Genomic DNA, 23,765 nt, shown 5'->3' on the forward strand with positions numbered 1-23,765 from the left:
AGAGTTGAAGATGATAAGATTTTCATTGGGAGTGATGAAGAAGGACAGGATTAGGAACAATTATATTAGAGGGACCGCTCAGGTTGGACGGTTTGGAGACAAAACAAGAGAGGCAAGGTTGAGATGGTTTGGACATGTGTGGAGGAGAGATGCTGGGTATATTGGGAGAAGGATGCTGAATATGGAGCTGCCAGGGAAGACGAAAGGAGGAAGACCAAAGAGGAGGTTTATGAACATGGTGAGAGAAAGTGACAGCTCATCATGTCTTTCAGTCACATGTTGAAGAGATTGAAGAGTGCTGTGTAGTAAATGTGTTTCCAGGTGACTTACGGTCGGTAATGATTTGCACAAAGTAAAAGCAAAACAGGAGAAAAAGGTTGCAGATTATCCAAGGGCGATAACAAACAAAAGAGCTTACAAAAATGTCAATAAAATATATATTTTACAGCTTAACAATAACACTCTTTGGTGTGTTAAACATTGTTTCATCCTGAAGTGGGTCAGTGGACAGTCGTATTGCTCAAGTGTTTGTAAAAGATGAGTATTTACAGGCAGGCGGTGGGTGGGTAGGGACTAGTAATTCTATCATGTTGAACATCCAGTTTACCAAAGCAGAACCATTGTGTAGAAAGAGCCTCATCTTCTGCTGGCGTGTACTACATCCTGGACCATAAGAACCTTGGCGAGACACAACATCATTTCAGTAACGAAATCAAGGGTTGGTTTTCAGCGACTCCTGTATTATATGCTATGACCCTATTTTACACACAGTTTCGGGGTATGCTCTTTGTGCCGTCCTGTCATAAAAGGGGATGTTGTGGTCACCTGGGCAGCAGAAACATTATGAAAACAAACAAACAGAGAGAATCATACAGAAACAAGCGCAAGGAATTTCTCGCCCCAAAAAATTGATTCTGGACTCAACTTTTTATCCCAGTTCATTCTCCGGTCTTTGAATCCTGTGATTCCCAATGACTGCATCAGGACAGAATTGTAGGTGACTCTGCTTTTCGTTCCCAGTGCTGGCGACCACATTGCCACATTTTTTCGAGTGGTGTGTTGGAGCTAGCCAGTGGTGTGATGGAGCTAGCCAGTGGTGTGTTGGAGCTAGCCAGTGGTGTGTTGGAGCTAGCCAGTGGTATGATGTAGCTAGCCAGTGGTGTGTTGGAGCTCAGTGGTATGATGTAGCTAGCCAGTGGTGTGTTGGAGCAAGCCAGTGGTGTGTTGGAGCTAGCCAGTGGTGTGTTGGAGCAAGCCAGTGATGTGTTGGAGCAAGCCAGTGGTGTGTTGGAGCTAGCCAGTGGTCTGTTGGAGCTAGCCAGTGGTGTGTTGGAGCTAGCCAGTGGTGTGCTGGAGCTAGCCAGTGGGGTGTTGGAGCTAGCCAGTGGTGTGTTGGAGCTAGCCAGTGGTGTGATGGAGCTAGCCAGTGGTGTGTTGGAGCAAGCCAGTGATGTGTTGGAGCAAGCCAGTGGTGTGTTGAAGCAAGCCAGTGGTGTGTTGGAGCTAGCCAGTGGTCTGTTGGAGCAAGCCAGTGGTGTGTTGGAGATAGCCAGTGGTGTGCTGGAGCAAGCAAGTAGTGTGTATTTGAAATGATGTTCTGGCAACAGGCCGTGTATTACATTAGCTAGTAAAAGGTAACACTTCACGCATCTTTTCTGCTCCAGTCAACTGATGCCTCTGTTCCATTCCATTATCCAAACCGCTTATCCTGCTCTCAGGGTTGCGGGGATGCTGGAGCCTATCCCAGCAGTCACTGGGTGGAAGGCGGAGGAGACACCCGGACAGCCTGCCAGTCCATCACACAGGGCCGACACACACACACATACACACCTAGGGACAATTTAGTACGGCTGATTCACTTGACCTACTTGATTTTGGACTGTGGGAGGAAACCCACGCAGACACAGGGAGAACATGCAAGCTCCATACAGAGGACGACCCGGGACGACCCCCAAGGTTGGACTACCCCGGAGCTCAAACCCAGGACCTTCTTGCTGTGAGGCGACCGCGCTAACTACTTGACCCCTGTGCTGCCTTGGTGTCTGTGATAGAGTGAGTTAATACACATCCACAGTTTTCTTTCTACAGCTGCCTGGTAAATTTACGGCAGCTTGGGCCAGATTAGCCTACACATAACAGCCTGCAGGGGAACCGGCTCCAAACATCCGGGTTGTGAGGACACAGGCTGTTAAAAATGTGTTTCCTCAGAACTGTCTAAAAAGTAATGGAGTTCATTATCGTTCAGGTGATCTCTTACCTAGTTGTCCGGTGGATGGGTAAGGAAGCGGCAAAGGGTTCCCACAAGGACGCCTTCTCTCCAGTGTTCAGATTTCAAAGGTCGAAGGTCAGAAGTCGGCCGTCACACTAGCACATAGAGCTCTGGGCGGACGTCAAGACTGCGCTGTAACGCCGTGTACCAACGGCCACTGTTACGGTTAGTTAGAGACCGTCGCCTTCGGTCCTCTCTTGCTCGCTGTAGTGCGTCCGCCGCCGTCTTTTCTAAACAGGGAGCAACGAAATGCTTGTCACAACGTGCGCGTCTCTGGGGGCTGGTGAAAGTCAACAGCCTCTGCTCTTACAAATACTTATATACCCCCTGATCACCCTATGCCTTTAACCTACGTATCCCCCCCCCACCCCCGGTTGTAGATCAAACCATCATGGAGCTTCCTGTGAAGGCTTAAGCATCTCGCTCTGTCTGATGCCTCCAGCGCCCGTGAACAGCGACGCTGTTTGCTTGTTAGTGTCTTATTACAGAGACACTTGTCTTGCCAGTGTTGTGGAGCGCCGCAGGTCTTATTACGGAGACGGCCGCCGCAGTGGTGGCGTCTAATAGCCTGGTATGTGTGTGCGTACACAACCAGCAGCAAGGCCAGAGCGCCGCCCTGGCCGTGTCTCACTCCTCGTTCACAGATCATAATCTGAAAGACATTTTGCAGGAAAAATAAATAGTTGCATTTCAAAATACCGGATTTCTATCACTCAGTAGTCAAAACATAAAGAGCAGAAAATCAGATGCTCAAAGATGTTACTATTTTGAGGGGTGGGGGCCTCAAGATTGCTAACATAAACCATAATTACTGTGTTGTTCCTGCAGTGGGGGCTGGTTTACTTTCAGTAAGTTGACCAGCTGATCCACGTATCGTCCGTCGTTCACCCCATCCAATGTAATCTGAAGGGGTCATGACCCGACAGTCTTGTGGAGGAGACCCCCCTTTAATCACATCAATTGTGACCTCACCTGTGACCTTGTGTGTGACCTCGTCACTCACGGCAAGCGCTATATATCATTATCTTTAGACGAGACAACGGCGCTTCCCCGACCGCCGTGTCCAAAACGAGCTCGGTGACGGAGGGACGAGTCCCCTTAGCAGAGATTCCCATTTGACCAAGTGAGCAATCGTGGCAGATTTTCGGCCTTCGAGCTGGTGGACTCAACGTTTCCGCTGGATTTTCCCCCCTGATCAATCACTCTGCTACCCGCTCATCCTGCTCCTCACATCCGAGCCCTGCTTTCTTCTTCCGTGGGTCCAACAGGAAACAAAGCATGTGACGTCTATACACGAGGCCGGCCTCGAGCCAATCTACTGCCGCCGCTTCTGAATGAGATGAGTCAAACTGGTGACTCAACCTGCTCACAGCCTCATCAGCCTGCAGGTCACGACCCCTGAAGCCTGGTAGATATGTTTTGGGATGCTGTCGTGTTCTTGTTTTTACTCTGTTGATGACCTCATTATAGCGTTGTCGCTGATTGGTGAGCCATACTTGGACCTCAAGGCACGGGGGGAAATCTATGAATCTAATATAGCCGGCTGTTAACGGTAGACTCAGTCGTCAAGGGTGACGGAATCCCGCATTGTGTGCAGGGATACTTTGAGGGTTACATTTCACTTTTTACTTGTAGAGAAATGATGAGTTATTTTTTAGTTAATTTGTTTTTATTGTGCAATGGGAGGGCGGCATGATGGCACAGTGGTTAGCGCGGTCGCCTCACAGCAAGAAGGTCCTGGGTTCGAGCCCCGGGGTAGTCCAACCTTGGGGGTTGTCCCGAGTCGTCCTCTGTGTGGAGTTTGCATGTTCTCCCCGTGTCTGCTTGGGTTTCCTCCGGGTGCTCCGGTTTCCTCCCAAAGGTCAGGTGAATCGGCCGTACTAAATTGCCCCTAGGTATGAGTGAGCCCTGTGTGATGGGCTGGCGGCCTGTCCAGGATGTCTCCCCGCCTGCCGCCCAATGACTGCTGGGATAGGCTCCAGCATCCCCGCGACCCAGAGAGCAGGATAAGCAAATTGGATAATGGCTGGATGGATGTGCTGTGGGAACGAGAATACAAACAAAAAAGTTGAAGGCAAGGCAAACAACAACAAAAAATCAACACAAAGATAAAAAATGGAGCTAACAGAAACAAACAGGCTCGACATACATATTGGCAGAAAAGGAAACGATGTGAAATAATCAGAAGTGAAAAAAAAGTCAAATGTCAAGTTCCAAGACCCACTGGCTTTGAAGAAATACGCATTTGTGTGGCACTTTCTACATCACTGGATTTGTGGGATTTCAGAAGGCATTGTGAGATTGTAATTGAAGGTGTGTATGATATTTTTTTTTCAGTGAAGTGCTTTATTGGCAAACAAAAGCCACACACAAAATAAATTCAATGGTCATAACAATGCGGTATTGTACAAATGTACAACGTACTCTTTAATTCTTAATAAAACTATATTATTCTATTTCATAATAAATGTACAACCTTAGGACTTAGGTCATGTACCCTGGTACCCCGGGGAAACTGCTCTGGTAAACCACCGCAATCGGCTCTGTGCATAACTGTAGTCCTTTGACTTCCGGTTTCTACTGCAGAGGACATGCCAGTTTCCTGTTTGTTGGAGCGCGCTATACGCCCATTTCACGCCGCGGCCATCTTGGATAAAAAAAACCAAGTGGTGGGAATTTAGCCACACCCCCTTCTTACTCAACCGGAAATCAATGCAGCCGGGGCCAGCAGCAGCAAGCATGGTTTGGACTACCAACCTCGAGCACCTACCGTCATTTACCACAATATGAAAACTAAGCTGGATCTTTTCTTTTCCGAGTACTTTCTGCCTCTCCTGTGCCAGTGGGGAGAGACACACACACAGGGCTGTATTCAAAGAAGCCGTTTAATCACAATAAAACAGAAAATAAGATACATTTCATTTTTATACTGTACATTCAATATTCATACATTAGATTGTCCCATCTACAATATTTTCATTCTTTGTCCTTTAACTTTAACAAAACTGTTGGTTCATTTTAAACTAAAATATGTTGGGTCAACTGTCATTCTGTTGTGGCAATAAACTGGAACTCGCTACCAACTCAAATCATCAATTGTTTACTAAACTAAGATAGTGATTGCTCATCTCAAGGTGCGCGCTAAAAAATGGTACTGTACTGAAATGAAGTTAAATATGTTTCAATCTATCTAAGGTTTGTGTGCACTATTTTCTTGTCAGCTGAATTTAACAAAGGTTTAAAACACTGGTCCCTGAAAATGTGTTAGGAGAGCACACACAGTCCACAGTTGGTTGACTGTTCCACTTAGTGAAAGGGGTATGACTCCATCAAAAATGTGGTACTCCTTTATGCGTCTTATTGACCGTTCGACGTGTATTCTCAAGCCAGCAATACTCTGTGTGTCTGTGAGCTCATCACAGCTAAACTGTCCACTTGGGCCTAAAAATGCAGGGATGACAAGTTTTACATCTATTTCATCAAGCAGGTCTTTGATAAGGAAGCCCTTATCGGCCATGACTTCATCACCTGACTCTAAGAGGTCCAGAACACCTGACCTCTTAGTTATCTCCTTATCAGAAATACATCCTGTGTATAGATTACTTACCAGGCTAACTGACCCTGAGGGAGTGATCCCAATTAGGGATTTCAGTGTAGTGTTACTTTTATAATGGGAGTATGTCATGGTGTTCAAAACCTTCGAACTAGCTGTCTCGATGTGGATCTCTGTGCAGTCTAGTATCACTCTTGTGTTTGGGTAGAATTCCCTGAATACTGGTGGCATTAGCTCGTCTACTGCTGCTCTACTAGGCCATATTGGGAGGGTCCCTAACATAAAGAGCAAATAGTTTGCCCACGTCGCACAGTTCGTGCTGACTGTGGCCGGCGACACATTGAATCGTACAGATAAATCCAGAGCAAAAAAGCCCTGCCTCACACGGCACAAGAACAGGAAAAACTGATCAATCAGCGATAAATGCTCTGCATGGAAGCCAGACACAGAAATGTGTTCTAGGTTATGGCTGTTCCTTTGCATTTGAGTCCATCGCACCATGGACTCTGCAGTAGGCTGTAAAGCTAGGAAGAGTGCTTTGAGGGTGTGGTAATCCTTAAAACCAGTGTAAAACCTGATCAGATTGGGCGCACACTGGAAGCGTTCTAGACCAAAACGCTCACTTTTCAGCTTTTTATTTTCATCCTCCAGGAAAGCAATGCGTTTCTTTACTGCGTCAAGCTGGTCTTCCACAGAAAGGGGCTTCACGTCGTAGCCATGATCAGGTAGAGTCGCCCAAACCTCACTGGACACATGAGGATATGTCATACATGTGGGAAGCAATATAAATCCACACATTTTCCTGTTATCAAGATGATGTGTCAGAACAGAGCTATCCACTATTGAAAGATTAGTGAATATATATATATATATATATATACATATATACACAGATTTATCTCTTTCCCTTCTTTGATAGGAATTGCAGGATGGTACACAGAAGTACGACATGTTGCTTCCAGCAGTGTTTTCAATGAAGTAAGAAGGGGGCGTGGCTAAGTTCCCACCGCTTGGTTTTTAAAAATCCAAGATGGCCGCGGCGTGAAATGGGCGTATACATTGTCAAGTCAAGTGAATTTTATATGTATAGCCCTATATCACAAATGACAAATTTGCCTCAGTGGGCTTTACAGCAACACAACATCCTGTCCTTAGACCCTCTCATCGGTTAAGCAACAGCTCCCTAAAAACAACCTTTAACGGGGTGAAAAAATAGGAAGAAACCTCAGGAAGAGCAACAGATTGTCTATACAACCATCCACCTCTACCAACTATCAAAGCTGGCCTGCTCCAGGTCTGATGTTACTGGGTGTGGAGGGGTGCGGGGGGAGCCCCTCTTTCAATGTAGTCCCTTATGGAAACATCTATACCTGACCATGCCTGCAAAGTAGCAGGCTTGGCTCTAGAGACGCTATGCTTTGGTGGGACACCATCCAGCACTTAATTAAAGGGAGTTTGTGATTAAACCACAGTGTCAGTATGGTCTTTTTGCTGCAGTAAGGCCTGCCACTATTTGTCTTTGCTGATTTAAATTGAGAGACAGAGACAAATCGTCATTGAGCAGACAAAGGCAGGGATCAGGCATTATTTTTGATTCTAATAACCCTGACAGCGTTGACATAACCTCTGATCAGTGAGCAGTCCCAAAACATATGCATTTGTTGTGCCTGGCACCTGAGCCCGACAGTGAGTGCAGCCAGGACTGGTAATTAGTTTCACTTTAAAACATTTAATGGGTGTAGCATCTGCTCTGTGAATCATCTTATAGTGTATGAGCTGATGTGCAAGATTTTTAGAGGTACTGCTTGTGTTAGACCATATCCTTTCCCAATTTGGTTCCGGGCTGACAATGCAGAGTTCCCTGACCCACACCCCTTCAACTGCCAGTGTCTTAGTAGAGCGATCAAGCAGAGAGTATGTATATGCATCACTGTCCCCTGAGAACCCCGCCCAGGACCGGTCCACACCTCCATAGGGTGCTCCGGCAAAGGCCCATTCCAGGGCACTCCATGTGTTTTCATTGCAGATCTCAGTCCCAAATAAAAAAGGAGGTGCCCGGTGAATCATGCTCTTCCCTAATATCTTGGAATGAACGGAGTCTAGCATTGTTAAAAATGTCGCTGAGAGTGGAGACACCTTTTTGTGACCATGAGGTGTGTATGACTGAAATGACACTGGCCTCTGAAGTTTTAAAAAATACTGATAAAACAAAACCACTTGGTCAATACACTCAGATATATATTTTCCACTAGTGGAGGATAATAATGGCTGTCTATTTTCAAAATACAAAGATGGTGGTTGACTTCTAAAGGAGCAGGCCCCCTACGACACCCGCGTTCATCCTTGGGACAAACGTTGAGATGATTTGTTCCTACAAATACCTGGGAGTTCGCATGGACAACAGGCTGGGGAGGGGGGCCGGGAACATCGAGACCCTCTCTCTACATGAAGGGCCAGAGCTGACTCTACTTCCTGCGGAGGCTCAGGTCCTTTACTGTCCGCAGTATGATGCTGCAGATGCTCTACGAGTCTGTGGTGGCCAGCGCCATCCTCTTCAATGTTGTCTGTTGTGAAGTGGTGGTGGTGGGAAGGCTGGAGATGTCAGCAGACTGGACAAGCAGGTCAGGAAGGCCAGCTCTGTGCTGGGAGCGAATCTGGACTCTGGCAACGGTGTCAGAAAAGAGGATGCTGACCAAACTGCTGGCCAACACCCCCTCCACAACACACTGATCTAACACAGGAGCACCTTCAGCAACAGACTAATCCCCCCAAGGTGCTCCACAAAAACACCACCAAAACTGAACAACTCCTCCCCAGTCTGCTGAGGCAACAGTATTGTAACGTGCATGGATAAGAAGACCCGCTGTCCGCTGGCTCGCGGGTCTGACCCTTTAGTCTAGTGGTTAGCGATGCCTCCTGCGGTGCGGGCGATACGGGTTCGCGTCCCGGCCGCGGCAGTTCCTGTGGTTGCGTTGTCCCCCGAATTCGCTACATTGGTGTCAGAAGTGGGATGGAGCGACCGTAAGGCCATCGGAAGCGCATGCGCCCTGAGGCGTGAAGGAGCTGAAATGCTTAAGCGCGGGGACGCGCTTCCCGAAGGAGGGGGGTAGTGTCACGTGCATGGATAACAAGCCACGCTAGCCGCTGGTTAGCGGGTCTGAGCCTCTAGTCGAGCGGTTAGCGATGCCTCCTGCGGTGCGGGCGATACGGGTTCGCTTCCGGGCCGCGGCAGTTCCCGTGGCTGCGTTGTCCCCCCGAATTCGCTACAGTATTAATTGTCATATTCAGTACTGGATACTTTAATAATGTAACTTCAGGAACGACCCACATATCCTCTGCAGTACTGCTATAGGTAAGCTTTATTTATCGCTTAAGTGCAATAAATCTGTGGGCTTGCTGTTACGCGCAATATGGCGAAGATGGCGGCGCGAACTCATGCGGACCGGCAGTTCCGGCAGTCACCCTGGCCGGCGGGTAATTATCCGGAATTTTTGGACTGTTGCACTGAATGGACTGTGTTGTAAACTGTTTGTGTTTTTGGTTTGTTTTGTTTTGTTTTGCTTTGCTTTGTTTTCTCCCTGTTTTCGGTGATGTTTTTGGAAATTTGGACGTGTTTTTATCTTTTGTGTCGCACTGCTGTGGGCTGGGTGCAGGGGCGGATCTACGGGGTGGCAAGGGGGTGGCAGCTGCCACCTCTGGGACACAGTCTTGCCACCCCTGTTGCCACCCCATTTATAAATCAGATAATGTGTTTTTAAAGTATATTTTATGTACATGCATGGCGAAGGTCAATGAGACCCGCACCAAACTCAACTCAAACAGATTTAGAACCCCCCTCCCCCTCACAGGGGCGGATCTACAGGGTGGCAAAGGGGGTGGCAGCTGCCACCTCTGGGACACAGTCTTGCCACCCCAGGAAAAAATCTCTAGATCCACCACTGGCTGGGTGAAACGAAACTTGGGTTCTTTTGTGTAATCCAGTACACGATAGGAATGACAATAAACTGTTCTTGATCTACAACAACCATGCATTAACCGAATAACTGTGCCCTGTGCAACAATGAAACACACTGCTGCAACTTTTTCTCAAGGTAACATCTACTTATGTTTATTCTCTAGTTTTATACCAATGCTCTTGATCCACCCTGATTTTATCTGTAAATATACACCTATTTTATTTTATTTTACATAATTCTATAGGCACCAAGTACTTCAGTTTAGTCTATGTCTTTATAGTATGTTGTATAGTCCCTATAGGTGTTGCTTTATATTCTTGCTATTGTGTGTATTTTTGATATTGTGTGCCTTTGGATTATGTGACGTGTAATGAGGCTGTAATTTCCCTTCGGAACAACGAAGCATTATCTAGCCCAGTTCGGTCTAATCGATAACGCGCTAAAGTGCAAAAATAATCACAATGAAAAGGGTAACACAAGTAAAGGGATAGAAGGATAGTGCAGGGCAGTCTGAGATCTGGAGATGTGCTGGGCACACCGGAAGCTTGTTAGCATACTTGGACCTCATTAGAGTTCCCACTGGAGATAATGACCCGCGGACTGGAAGTAGACGGCTTTAACAAAGGTGCCAGACACACCACACACTACTCCGGTTGTCACAATGCTAACAAGCTTCAGACGGTCTGTCATGTCCCATTACTGTTGGTCTCGTTGGAATACCCACTGTCTCCGTTTGCTGAACCCAAGCTGAAAATTCATCTGTACAGCACATTTCAGCAACAAGGCAATACAAAGTGCTTTACACAAAACACAAAAGGCTTTAGGAAAAGCAACATAATGCAGTAAAAAGACCGCAGAGTAAGATGATAACCCAAAAAACTTCACCCTTTATTTAACCAGAGGCAGCGGCAAACAGGGAAGTCTCCAGCCTTGATTTAAAAGAACCGAGAGTTGCAGCAAACTTGTAGTTTCTGGGAGTTTGTTCCAGATATGTGGTGCATAAAAATTGAAAGCTGCCTCTCCACGTTTAGTCTTGACTTTGGGGACACAAAGCAGACCTGTCCCAGACGGTCTGAGGTCTGGGTGGTTCCTAGTGTAACAGAAGATCAGAAATGTATTTTGGCCCTAAACCATCCAGTGCTTTATAAACCAAGAGCAGAGTCACCCACTCTTCCGAGCCATCCCGGTCGCTACTCCACCCTCCCTACTGATCCGGGGAGGGCTGCAGACTACCAAAGGCCTCGTCTGATGCATGTGGAGTCATGGTCGCTTCTTTTCACCTGACAGTGAGGAGTTTCGCCAGGGGGGCGTAGCACGCGGGAGGATCACGCCCCGACCGACCAGAGGAGGCGCTCGTGCAGCGAACACGATACATACCCACATCCGGCTTCCTACCCACAGACACGGCCAGTTGTGTCTGCAGGGTCGCTCGGCCAAGCCGGACGCAACACGGGGATTCGAACAGGCGATCCCGGACGCCCTGAGCAGAGTTTTAAAGTCAATTCTTGATGGACAGGAAGCCGGTGTAACGACCTCAGAACTGGAGTGATCTGATCCACATTTTGGTCTTAGTAAGGACTCGAGCAGCAGCGCTCTTAATCAGCTGCAGCTTTTGATCGTTTTTTTTTGGGACAGACCTGTAAAGACACCGTTACAGTAGTCAAGTCGACTGAAATTTGCCAACCTAACCTTTACTTTATTGCAGACCCTTTTGATGTGGGTTTTGAAGCTGAGCGGGTTTGCGCCAGTACTGATTGTCTGGTTGCTGGATGTGATTTTCCCCAGCCTCACCGGCTGCCTCCTGCCTGTCAGGAAGTGTTTAATCCACTGGCAGATGGGGGCTGGTACAGTGAGCTGGGTGAGTTTGGAGTGGAGGACATCTGGGACGATGGTGTTGAACGCTGTGCTGAAGTCCACAAACAGCACCCTTGCGTATGTCCCTGGGACTGGAAGATGTAATGCAATCCCATGTGGACTGCATCATCCACTGACCTGTTTGCTCAGTAGGCAAACTGCAGGGGGTCGAGCAGGGGGCCTGTGATTTCCTTCAGGTGAGCCAACACCAGTCTCTCGAAGGATTTCATGACCACAGACTTTAGGGCCTGTAGTCATTTAATCCTGTGATATGGGTTTCTTGGGGACCGGAATTATAGTGGAGCTCTTGAAGCAGGAGGGGACTTCACACAGCTCCAGTGGTCTGTTGAAGATCAGTGTGAAATGGGGGCCAGCTGGTCAGCCAGGCTTTCAGACAGGGGGATGACACGCCATCTGGGCTGGGTGCCTTCCTGGTCTTCTGTCTCTGGAAGAGCTGTCACGTGCTCAACATAGATCCTGAGTGCAGGTAGGGGGTCGGTGGGGAGGGGAGACCGGCTGGCAGGGGGTGCAGTTGGTTGTGTATTGTGGCCGGAGAGGGTGAGGAGTGTGAAAGTGTACTTATCAAACCTGCAGTAAAACCCATTTAGGTCATCAGCCCCTTGATGGTTCCCTGCAGCATGGGGGGGGGGTCTCCTGTAGTTAGTAATGTCTTTCAAACCTCTCCAGACTGATGCTGGGCTGTTGGCAGAAAACGTGTTTTTCAACTTGTCAGTGTAGCACCTTTGATCTCCGTTGTAGGTGTATTTCTGCCTTGGTTGTACCAGATCCTATCTCCACTCCTGTAGGCTTCCTCTTTGGCCTGACGAAGCTGCCTGTATTTTGCTGTGAACCAGGGCTTATTGTTGTTGAAGGTACAGAAGGTTTTGGTGGGCACACACATGTCCTCCCAAAAGCTGATGTAAGATGTCACAGTGTCAGTAAGTTGTTCAGGTCTGTAGATGCAGCCTCATAAACACTCCAGCCAGTACAGTCAAGACAGGCCTGGAGCTCCAGTTTTGACTCATTGGTCCATTCATTGGCAGATTTTAGTTTGTGCCTGTAGGTTGGGATAAGCTGAATCAGACCGTGATCTTGTCCTTTCCTCCCTCTGACACACAAGTAGAGACACACATTGCTGCGTGCTTGACTGACACCTCGGAGTGGATGGCGACACACCACCTGAAGCTCAATCTGGACAAGACCGATCTGATGTTCCTCCTGGGGAAAGGTTGCCCACATCAAGACCCGGCCATCACCATTGACAACACCGTGGTGACGCCAACTCGGACTGCGAGGAATCTGGGTGTAATCCTGGACGACCAACTGTCCTTTGCTGCAAACGTTGCACCGGTTGCTCGCTCCTGCAGATTTCTCCTCTATAACATCAGGAGGAGTCGCCCATTCCTAAACGACGAGACGGCACAGGTGCTCATCCAGGCTCTGGTCATCTCCTGGCTGGACTACGGCAACTCCCTCCTTGCTGGCGCCCCGGCGTCGGCCATCAGACCTCTGGAGCTTGTTCAGAAAGCTGCAGCTCATCTTAGTGTTCAACCGCCCTAAGTTGAACACCTGCTCGCATCCAGTTTAAGACTCTGGTGCTAGCCTACAGGGCAGTGAAAGGAACAGCTTCTTCCTATCTCCAGGCCATGGTCAACCCTACACCCCCGCCCGACCACTTCCCTCTACTGCCTCGGGACCCCTGGTTACCCCATCACTCAGAGGCCCCTGCTGCTGATCGACCCGGTCCCGGCTCTTTTCTGTCCTGACCCCACAGTGGTGGAATGAACCCCCCACTGATGTCAGTGGGGGGTTCTGCCCATCTTTTGGAGCAGGTTGAAAACTCACCTCTTCAAGAACTACTACCCTGTTACTTGCTCTTAGCACTTATTGTATTCACTCATTTAAAACAAAAATCTTTCTTGCGCTTTTACTTTAGCACTGGTTTTGCTCTTAGATGCTTGTTTAGAGAGAAGATGCACTTATGACCCCTGATGACTAGTAGTTCCCCCGATTTCCTACATTAAATGATGCACTTCTTGTAAGTCACTTTGGATAAAAGTGTGGGCTAAACTACTGTAATGTAATGTAATGTCCCAGGACTGCATGGGGGGAAGGGCGATAAGTGTCATTTAATACTGTGTACCAATGATCCAGAGTGATTTTGTCCTTGGTAGGACATTTAACATGCTGTTTGTATTTTAGCAGTTCATGGCTGAGTTTTGCTCTGTTAAATTCCCCAAGGATAATGAGAAGGGAATCTGGATGTTTGCACTCCCATGTTTTTAATTTGATCAGTCGGGTGTTTTAACGCCTCTTTAACACAGGCCTGGGGTTGGATATAGACACCTACTACTACTACTTGAAGCTGCTCCCGTTAGGCGTTGCCACAATGGATCATCTGTTTCCATCTCTTCTTGTCCTCTGCATCTTCTTCTGTCATGCGAATCACCTGCATGTCCTCCCTCACCACATCCATAAACCTCCTCTTTGGCCTTCCTCTTCTCCTCTTCCCTGGCAGCTCCATATTCAGCATCCTTCTCCCAATATACCCAGCATCTCTCCTCCGCACATGTCCAAACCATCTCAATCTTGCGTCTCCTGTTTTGTCTCCAAACCGTCCAACCTGAGCGGTCCCTCTAATATACTGGTTCCTAATCCTGTCCTTCTTCATCACTCCCAGTGAAAATCTTATCATCTTCATCTCTGCCACCTCCAGCTCCGCCTCCTGTCTTTTCATCAGTGCCACTGTCTCCAAACCATATAACATAGCTGGTCTCACTACCATCCTGTAAACCTTCCCTTTAACTCTTGCTGGTACCCTTCTGTCACAAATCACTCCTGACACTCTTCTCCACCCGCTCCACCCTGCCTGCACTCTCTTCTCCACCTCTCTTCCACACTCCCCGTTACTTTGGACAGTTGATCCCAAGTATTTAAACTCATACGCCTTCGTCACCTCCACTCCTTGCATCCTCACCATTCCACCATCCTCCCTCTCATTCACGCATAGGTATTCCGTCTTGCTCCTACTGACTTTCATTCCTCTTCTCTCCAGTGCATACCTCCACCTCTCCAGGCTCTCCTCAACCTGCTCCCTACTCTCACTACAGATCACAATGTCATCCGCAAACATCATCATCCATGGAGACTCCTGCCTGATCTCGTCCGTCAACCTGTCCATCACCATTGCAAACAAGAAAGGGCTAAGAGCTGATCCTTGATGTAATCCCACCTCCACCTTGAACCCATCTGTCATTCCAACCCCACACCTCACCACTGTCACACCTCCCTCATACATATCCTGCACCACCCCTACATACTTCTCTGCAACTCCCGACATCCTCATACAATACCACACCTCCTCTCTCGGCACCCTGTCATAAGCTTTCTCTAAATCCACAAAAACACAATGTACCTCCTTCTGGCCTTCTCTATACTTCTCCATCAACTCTCTCAAAGCAAACATCACATATGTGGTGCTCTTTCCTGTCATGAAACCATACTGCTGCTCGCTGATCATCACCTCGCCTATTTCCACTTACCCGGGGCCTGCCTAATGTGGGATTTCTCCCTTCCCCCGGCTGCTGTGTTGGTGAGGATGTTGTCAGCTCGGTGGTACAGCATCCTGATGACTCCTAGTTTGTGCTACAGAGGATGATGAGAGTCAAACCTCAAGTACTGATCAGTATGTGTTCACAGTAAACATCATCTTTCCCATGTCCCCCATCACCAATTGCAATTTCACAGTGTAAGAAGGCTAACCTGTCATTTTCCACACTCTCCCTGGTGAACTCGATGTGGTGTCCACAGAGTTAATGTGGTGGGTGAAATGTGCTACATCCCGAGATTTAATTTTAACCCACGTGTCGTCAACAAATCTGAACCAATGGCTAGGTGGTGTCCCTGGATCGGACATCAGAACCTCTTTTCCACTTCCTCCATACACAAGTTGGCCACTACAGGTGAGACTGGGGAACCCATAGCGCTCCCCCCCCCATGCTTCTGCCTATAGTACTGCCCCCTGTATGTGAAGTACCTGGACTGAAGACACAGCTTTAAGAGCCGACATGCTTGATCAGTGTTAAGAGCGGGCTCATCCTGTGGACTACCTGCACCACTTTGTAAAGTCATCAAATTTGTGACTTGAACTCTGACTGAAGTCCAAGTCACGTGACCCGAAGCCAATTCTGCAGTACGCTGTTTTAGACAGACATAAGCGATACACTGGATAGGTGCAGCCAGAGGAAGAAAGAAGTGATGGCGATAATGTTAAAGACCGGGCGTCTCAGAGGCTTTGTGTTTAGCATAGTTGCCTCTCACCAAGAGGGTTGTGGTTTTTATTTCCAGCTCATCTGTTCTGGCTTGGGTTTCTTCTGGGCTCTCCGCTTTCCTCCCACAGTCCAGACAGACATGCATGCAGGGTGAACTGGAGTCTCAACACTGCTCATAGGTGTGAATGGTGTGCGCATTGTTTTGTCTTGTGTATCATCACTTATTTAAGGACTTAAGCTGTAATTTGAAGAACATTCTCAGCCCTAACAATGCCGTATTACAACAGCCATCATTTCATTTATGTTACATGTCATAAATGATAGAACAAAAACAATAAACAACAATGAGTTGTAAAAGTGAAATTTATTTACAACATAATTATCAGTGAAAAGAAAACCAATTTTATGAAAGGAAGTTGCTCATATCTTAATGGACTTTTAGGAGTGAAGTTGAAAATATTACAAAGTATAAATGTTGCTATGGGTGGGAGGGTTAAAAAAAAAATCCTTACAAATGACCAATTACCTGAGTTTTAAGTCCCATAAACAACGACTGTTTTCAGAATACGCTAGCGAAATGCCCTTTACCTTTCAGACAAGGAGAAGACTCGATGGTTCACAAAGTAACGGTGGTTCTCCTACTGTGGCTACTTCTGTCAGGAAACGAATTAGAGTTATAATATTGTGCCTTACAGCAATCCCATTACACACAACGAGTCAGTCCACAGCTCATTATATCAGCAGTCAGGAGCGTTTTAGTTGTTCCGTTTCGTTTTATGCGCCTGCGCTCATGAAATGAAACGACATATTTCCCCCCAGCCCACAGCAGGGCAACACAAAGACACAAACACATCCAAACTACACCAACACATATATCCAAAGCATTTAAAGAAAAAGAAAAATTCACTGTCCAAGAGAGCAAGGATGACTGTCGGATCTGGCGGTCCGCATGGGCTAGCGGTTAGCTTAGCCTGCCCCGCTTCTACATCCTGTCAGACCGCCCTCGGTGTTTCCTCCTTGGGCGCAGCTCCAACAAGGACCATGGTCCCTGAGCCCACCGGATGCGGCAGACCAGGCTACCTCAGCCGATCCAACGCCAGGCCTCCCAGCCAGACACCTTCAACATACCTCCCTGCGCTCCACACGACAACACCAAAAACACAGTCAACGCCAGGCGAGGCCGCTGCCAGACCGCCCTCGGTGTTATCGGAACTGCCAGTCTGCACGGGCTAGCGGTTAGCTCAGCCTGCCCCGCTTCTACATCCTGCCAGACCGCCCTCGGTGTTTCGTCTGTGGACACAGCTCCAGGCAGGGCCGTGGTCCCTGGGCCCGCAGGACGCAGCAGACCAAGCTCTCCCAGCCATCAAACGAAAACACGAACCTAGACGCAGACGTGGACAAAGACACTGCATGGACGGTACTGGGTGAGGCCGCCGCAAACCAAAGTTTGCGCCGCCGTCTTCCCACTCCGGTACTGGGTGAGGCCGCTGCAAATGTGAATTCGCGCCGCCGTCTTCCCACACCGGAAGCGGGAAAAAACTATGGGATGGAAATTGTGCTTATGTGTATAAAATACTATGAGATATAAACATCATAATCTTCTTCTTCTTCTTCTTTCAGCTTGTTCCCTGTTTTTCAGGGGTCGCCACAAGAGGATTTTATAGTTTCCTTCAGTACCCTGTGAGGGTACAGCACCAATGGCGGCCTCGACTGAACCAGTATGGTCTTGTCGCATACTGATTTGGCAAAATGTTACGTGGGATGCCCTTCCTGACACAACCACTAACCCAGTGGTCGGGGGCGCAGGTACAGCGCTGGATGCCGTCCCAGTATTAATGGACTTGCACCATGATAATAATATAACATAATATGAGTGCATATTAGAATAATACATTGTAAATGATATTTTAATCATCATATCCCCACTACTGCTGCACGAAATCCTCTGGTGGCCCCATGGGCCCTCATGTGTAAAACTGCTATTCAGAAATCAAAAGGAACAGTCTGTGGTCTCTTTGGCATCTTTTTCCCAGAGGTGGCTGCTGGTCACTTTTAGGTTATATAGTCACTTCGGTCAAGGAGTCAACTTTGGTTTGCAAAGGCGGTGATGTAGTTACTGTAGCAATACAGCGGTCCTGACGATGCTGTTGCTAGGTCAACGGGGGAAACCAGTTACAAACTTATCAGGCTGTGGTCTTCCTCCTCAGCCGTGTTGCTGCTGAGAGCTGTGCCGCTGTCAGGACAGCAGCTTTCTGCAGGGCGATGGAGCAGTGGCTCATCAACCGGACTGAAGGGAGCAGCCTCGCTGTCACCCTGCTGGCTGGGATGATAGACAAAGCAGTATGACCCCTGTGTTAAGCTGTTCTTGATTGCGAGGACCAGCTCTGTGGGGGCCAGGGGCTGATAAACCCCCTCCACGCATACACTCAGAGTGTAGGAGTCTGCAGAGAAGGAAGAAATGGAGGGGTCAGAACGACAGGGGTAAAGGAACGAGGGGCCCAGCATTACTCACATTTCCATCCAAATTTTGAGTAGATTACAAATGACTGATTAAATACCCCCCCCCAAAATCATGTGAATGAAGGTGCGCTTCCATCAGATCTGTCTAAACAAACAAAACCCTGAACCCTGAAAACAAAGAAAACCCCTGAACCTAGTAGGTCCATGTGTCCTACATCGCATGTTCATACTTCTACAGCCAGGACACAGATGGACCAGTCAAGACGCATAGACAGCTGATCATGTGATCAAACTCTATTCACCTTTCATTTATCCATCCATCCATCCGTTATCCAAACCGCTTATCCTGCCCTCAGGGTCATGGGGATGCTGGAGCCTATCCCAGCAGTCACCGGGCGGCAGGCGGGGAGACACCCTGGACAGGCCGCCAGGCCATTATTCATTGACTTAATGTGTCGCCATCGCAGTTTTGTATTTCCCCCCCTTTTTCTCCCCAATTGCATCCGGCCAATTACCCCACTCTTCCGAGCCATCCCGGTCTCTGCTCCACCCCCTCTGCCAATCCGGGGAGGGCTGCAGACTACCACATGCCTCCTCCGATACATGTGGAGTCGCCAGCCGCTTCTTTTCACCTGACAGTGAGGAGTTTCACCAGCACGCACACACTGTGGCATTTTTTGGATTGCGTCATCGCAGCATGTCGAAGCCCTGTGAGAAGATTCAGCAGGGTGTTGAGGTTCTCAGTAGTGACGAGATCGGTCCAAATGAACCTCACTGGTGCCAGACGATGTCCAGAAGAGGTCCAGCTTAACAATTACATGACCTGTTTTGGTAACTAAGGAACGTACCACTGCAACCCCCCCCCCCAGCCACCCCCAGCCAAGCACAGTTTAATCAACATTCAATCAAGAGAAGCTTTTCCAAACACTTACACGTTGCTGGCTTATCGAGGCAGCTATTAACCTCACAAGGAAGAACAGTTTGTGTTTTTCTTGAGAAAATGAATTCGTGCCGAGCCACAATGAGTTAGATACCCTGTTCAAAACGAGCCACAATGAGTTAGTTACCCTGTTCAAAACGAGCCACAATGAGGTAGTTACCCTGTTCAAAACCAGCCACAATGAGTTAGTTACCCTGTTCAAAATGAGCCACAATGAGTTAGTTACCCTGTTCAAAATGAGCCACAATGAGATAGTTACCCTGTTCTAAACGAGCCACAATGAGTTAGTTACCCTGTTCTAAACGAGCCACAATGAGTTAGTTACCCTGTTCTAAACGAGCCACAATGAGTTAGTTACCCTGTTCAAAACGAGCCACAATGAGTTAGTTACCCTGTTCAAAACGAGCCACAATGAGGTAGTTACCCTGTTCAAAACCAGCCACAATGAGTTAGTTACCCTGTTCAAAATGAGCCACAATGAGTTAGTTACCCTGTTCAAAATGAGCCACAATGAGATAGTTACCCTGTTCTAAACGAGCCACAATGAGTTAGTTACCCTGTTCTAAACGAGCCACAATGAGTTAGTTACCCTGTTCTAAACGAGCCACAATGAGTTAGTTACCCTGTTCAAAACGAGCCACAATGAGTTAGTTACCCTGTTCAAAACGAGCCACAATGAGTTAGTTACCCTGTTCAAAACGAGCCACAATGAGTTAGTTACCCTGTTCAAAACGAGCCACAATGAGTTAGTTACCCTGTTCTAAATGAGCCACAATGAGTTAGTTACCCTGTTCAAAACGAGCCACAATGAGTTAGATACCCTGTTCTAAATGAGCCACAATGAGGTAGATACCCTGTTCTAAATGAGCCACGAGTTAGTTACCCTTTTCAAACCAAGCCACGATGAGTTAGTTACCCTGTTCAAAACGAGCCACAATGAGTTAGTTACCCTGTTCAAAACGAGCAGCGCACTGCTCTTCCAGCTGCTGGATGGTAGTGGATGGTGCAACGCCCATAGTCTTCATGTTATGCCCCATCTGAGGACAGCACACTGTCAGGAAGTCCTACACACACACACACACACACACGCACACACACACACACACACACACACACACACACACACACACACACACACACACGGTTAACACAACAGTTGTACAGGTGAGGCCATGGTCAAAAGTGTTTGGATGGATTCATGAAATTCCACAGAGCCGGTTCTGTTTCAAATGGACCAGCTGCACAAACTGCCACTGCTTTCCACATGTTGGAAGACATATATACATATACTTTCATCCTGTTTGGAGACATATATACATATACTTTCAACCTGTTGGAAGACATATATACATATACTTTCAACCTGTTGGAAGACATTTATAAATATACTTTCAACATGTTGGAAGACATATATACATATACTTTCAACCTGTTGGAAGACATATATAAATATACTTTCAACCTGTTGGAAGACATATATACATATACTTTCAACCTGTTGGAAGACATATATAAATATACTTTCAACATGTTTGAAGACATAAATATACTTTCAACATGTTGGAAGACATATAGAAATATAATTTAAACATGTTGGAAGACATATATAAATATACTTTCAATATGTTTGAAGACATATATAAATATACTTTCAGCATGTTTGAAGACATATAAATATACTTTCACCATGTTTGAAGACATATAAATATACTTTCACCATGTTTGAAGACATATAAATATACATTCAACATGTTGGAAGACATAAATATACTTTCAACTTGTTTGAAGACAAATCTACTTTCAATATGTTTGAAGAGATATATAAATATACTTTCAACATGTTGGAAGACATATATAAATACACTTTCACTATGTTTGAAGACATATGAATATACTTTGAACATGGTGGAAGACATAAATATACCTGCAATATGTTTGAAGACATAAATATACTTTCAACATGTTTGAAGACATATAAATATACTTTCAACATGTTTGAAGACATATAAATATACTTTCAACATGTTGGAAGACATATAAATATACTTTCAACCTGTTTGAAGACATAAATATACTTTCAACATGTTGGAAGACATATAAATATACTTTCAACATGTTGGAAGACATATAAATACACTTTCAACATATTGGAAAACATATATGTATATACTTTCAACATGTTTGAAGACATAAATGTACTTTCAAAATGTTTGAAGACATATAAATATACTTTCAACATGTTTGAAGACATAAATGTACTTTCAACATGTTGGAAGATATATAAATATACTTTCAACATGTTTGAAGACATAAATATACTTTCAACAGGTTGGAAGACATAAATATACTTTCAACATGTTGGAAGACATATAGTAAATATACTTTCAACATGTCTGAAGACATATATAAATATATTTTCAACATGTTTGAAGACATATAGAAATATAATCTAAACATGTTGGAAGACATATATAAATATACTTTCAATATGTTTGAAGACATATATAAATATACTTTCACCATGTTTGAAGACATATAAATATACTTTCACCATGTTTGAAGAGATATAAATATACTTTCACCATGTTTGAAGACATATAAATATACATTCAACATGTTTGAAGACATATAAATTTACTTTCACCATGTTTGAAGACATATAAATATACTTTCACCATGTTTGAAGACATATAAATATACTTTTACCATGTTTGAAGACATATAAATAAAATTTAAACATGTTGGAAGACATATATAAATGTACTTTCAACATGTTGAAATACATATATGTATATACTTTCAACATGTTGGAAGACATATATAAATGTACTTTCAACATGTTTGAAGACATAAATATACTTTCAACATGTTGGAAGACATAAATATACTTTCAACATATTTGAAGACATATATGTATATACTTTCAATATGTCTGAAGACATATATAAATACACTTACTCAAACAACAGCTTTACATGAAAAATACGTGTTTCACAAGTAGAGAAACAGAACCACTAGAGCACAACTATTATTTCCTCTGGTTTTATCTGCATGTATTATCTGACCTTCATCTAGCTGACCTTCATCTAGCTGATCTTCATCTAGCTGACCTTCATCTAGCTGACCTTCATCTAATCATCTTTAATGTAAACTCTAAAGTGTGTGTGTGTGTGTGTGTGTGTGTGTGTGTGTGTGTGTGTGTGTGTGTGTGTGTGTGAACTTAAGTCAAGTCAATTTTATTTGTATAGCATCATCATCATCATCATCATCATCAGTTCCGTAACCTATGGAGGTCGTAGGAGCACAGCTGATGCCTCAACAAGTCTCTTCCACTGTTCTCTATCCATCTATCATCTATCCATTTACCCATCTATCCATTTACCCATCTATCTATGTACCCATCTATCCATTTACCCATCTATCTATGTACCCATCTATCCATTTACCCATCTATCCATCTAGCCATCTATCCATTTACCCATCTATCCATTTACCCATCTATCTATGTACCCATCTATCCATTTACCCATCTATCCATCTATCATCTATCCATTTACCCATCTATCCATTTACCCATCTATCTATGTACCCATCTATCCATTTACCCATCTATCCATCTACCCATCTATCCATTTACCCATCTATCCATTTACCCATCTATCCATCTAGCCATCTATCCATTTACCCATCTATCCATTTACCCATCTATCCATTTACCCATCTATCCATCTAGCCATCTATCATCTACCCATCTATCCATCTATCCATCTAGCCATCTATCCATCTACCCATCTATCCATTTACCCATCTATCTATGTACCCATCTACCCATCTATCCATTTACCCATCTATCCATCTAGCCATCTATCCATTTACCCATCTATCCATTTACCCATCTATCCATTTACCCATCTATCCATCTAGCCATCTATCATCTACCCATCTATCCATCTATCCATCTAGCCATCTATCCATCTACCCATCTATCCATTTACCCATCTATCTATGTACCCATCTACCCATCTATCCATTTACCCATCTAGCCATCTATCATCTATCTATGTACACATCTACCCATCTATCCTTTACCCATCTACCCATCTACCCATCTACCCATCTATCCATCTAGCCATCTATCATCTACCCATCTATCCATTTACCCATCTATCCATCTAGCCATCTATCCATTTACCCATCTATCCATCTATCCATCCAGCCATCTATCCATTTACCCATCTATCCATCTATCCATCTAGCCATCTATCCATCTATCCATCTAGCCATCTAGCCATCTAGCCATCTATCCATTTACCCATCTATCTATGTACCCATCTACCCATCTATCCATTTACCCATCTAGCCATCTATCATCTATCTATGTACCCATCTACCCATCTATCCTTTACCCATCTACCCATCTATCCATCTAGCCATCTATCATCTACCCATCTATCCTTTACCC

General features: G+C 45.8%; 1 protein-coding gene across 1 annotated transcript in view; it reads right to left on the reverse strand.

Moving 5' to 3' along the window:
- Positions 1-16,260: 16,260 nt before the first annotated feature.
- Positions 16,261-23,765, reverse strand: part of rin3 (Ras and Rab interactor 3) — a 46,158-nt gene continuing 38,653 nt past the window's right edge. The window contains exons 12-13 of the mRNA XM_056295742.1: positions 20,253-20,367; positions 16,261-18,344 (exon numbers count right to left, since the gene is read on the reverse strand). Coding sequence (XP_056151717.1) covers positions 18,076-18,344; positions 20,253-20,367 — 384 coding nt within the window. The 3' untranslated portion in view covers positions 16,261-18,075. The remainder of the gene's footprint in view (positions 18,345-20,252; positions 20,368-23,765) is intronic.

Source organism: Lampris incognitus, chromosome 16 (assembly GCF_029633865.1).
Source record: "Lampris incognitus isolate fLamInc1 chromosome 16, fLamInc1.hap2, whole genome shotgun sequence".
In the NCBI taxonomy this organism is placed as follows: domain Eukaryota; kingdom Metazoa; phylum Chordata; class Actinopteri; order Lampriformes; family Lampridae; genus Lampris; species Lampris incognitus.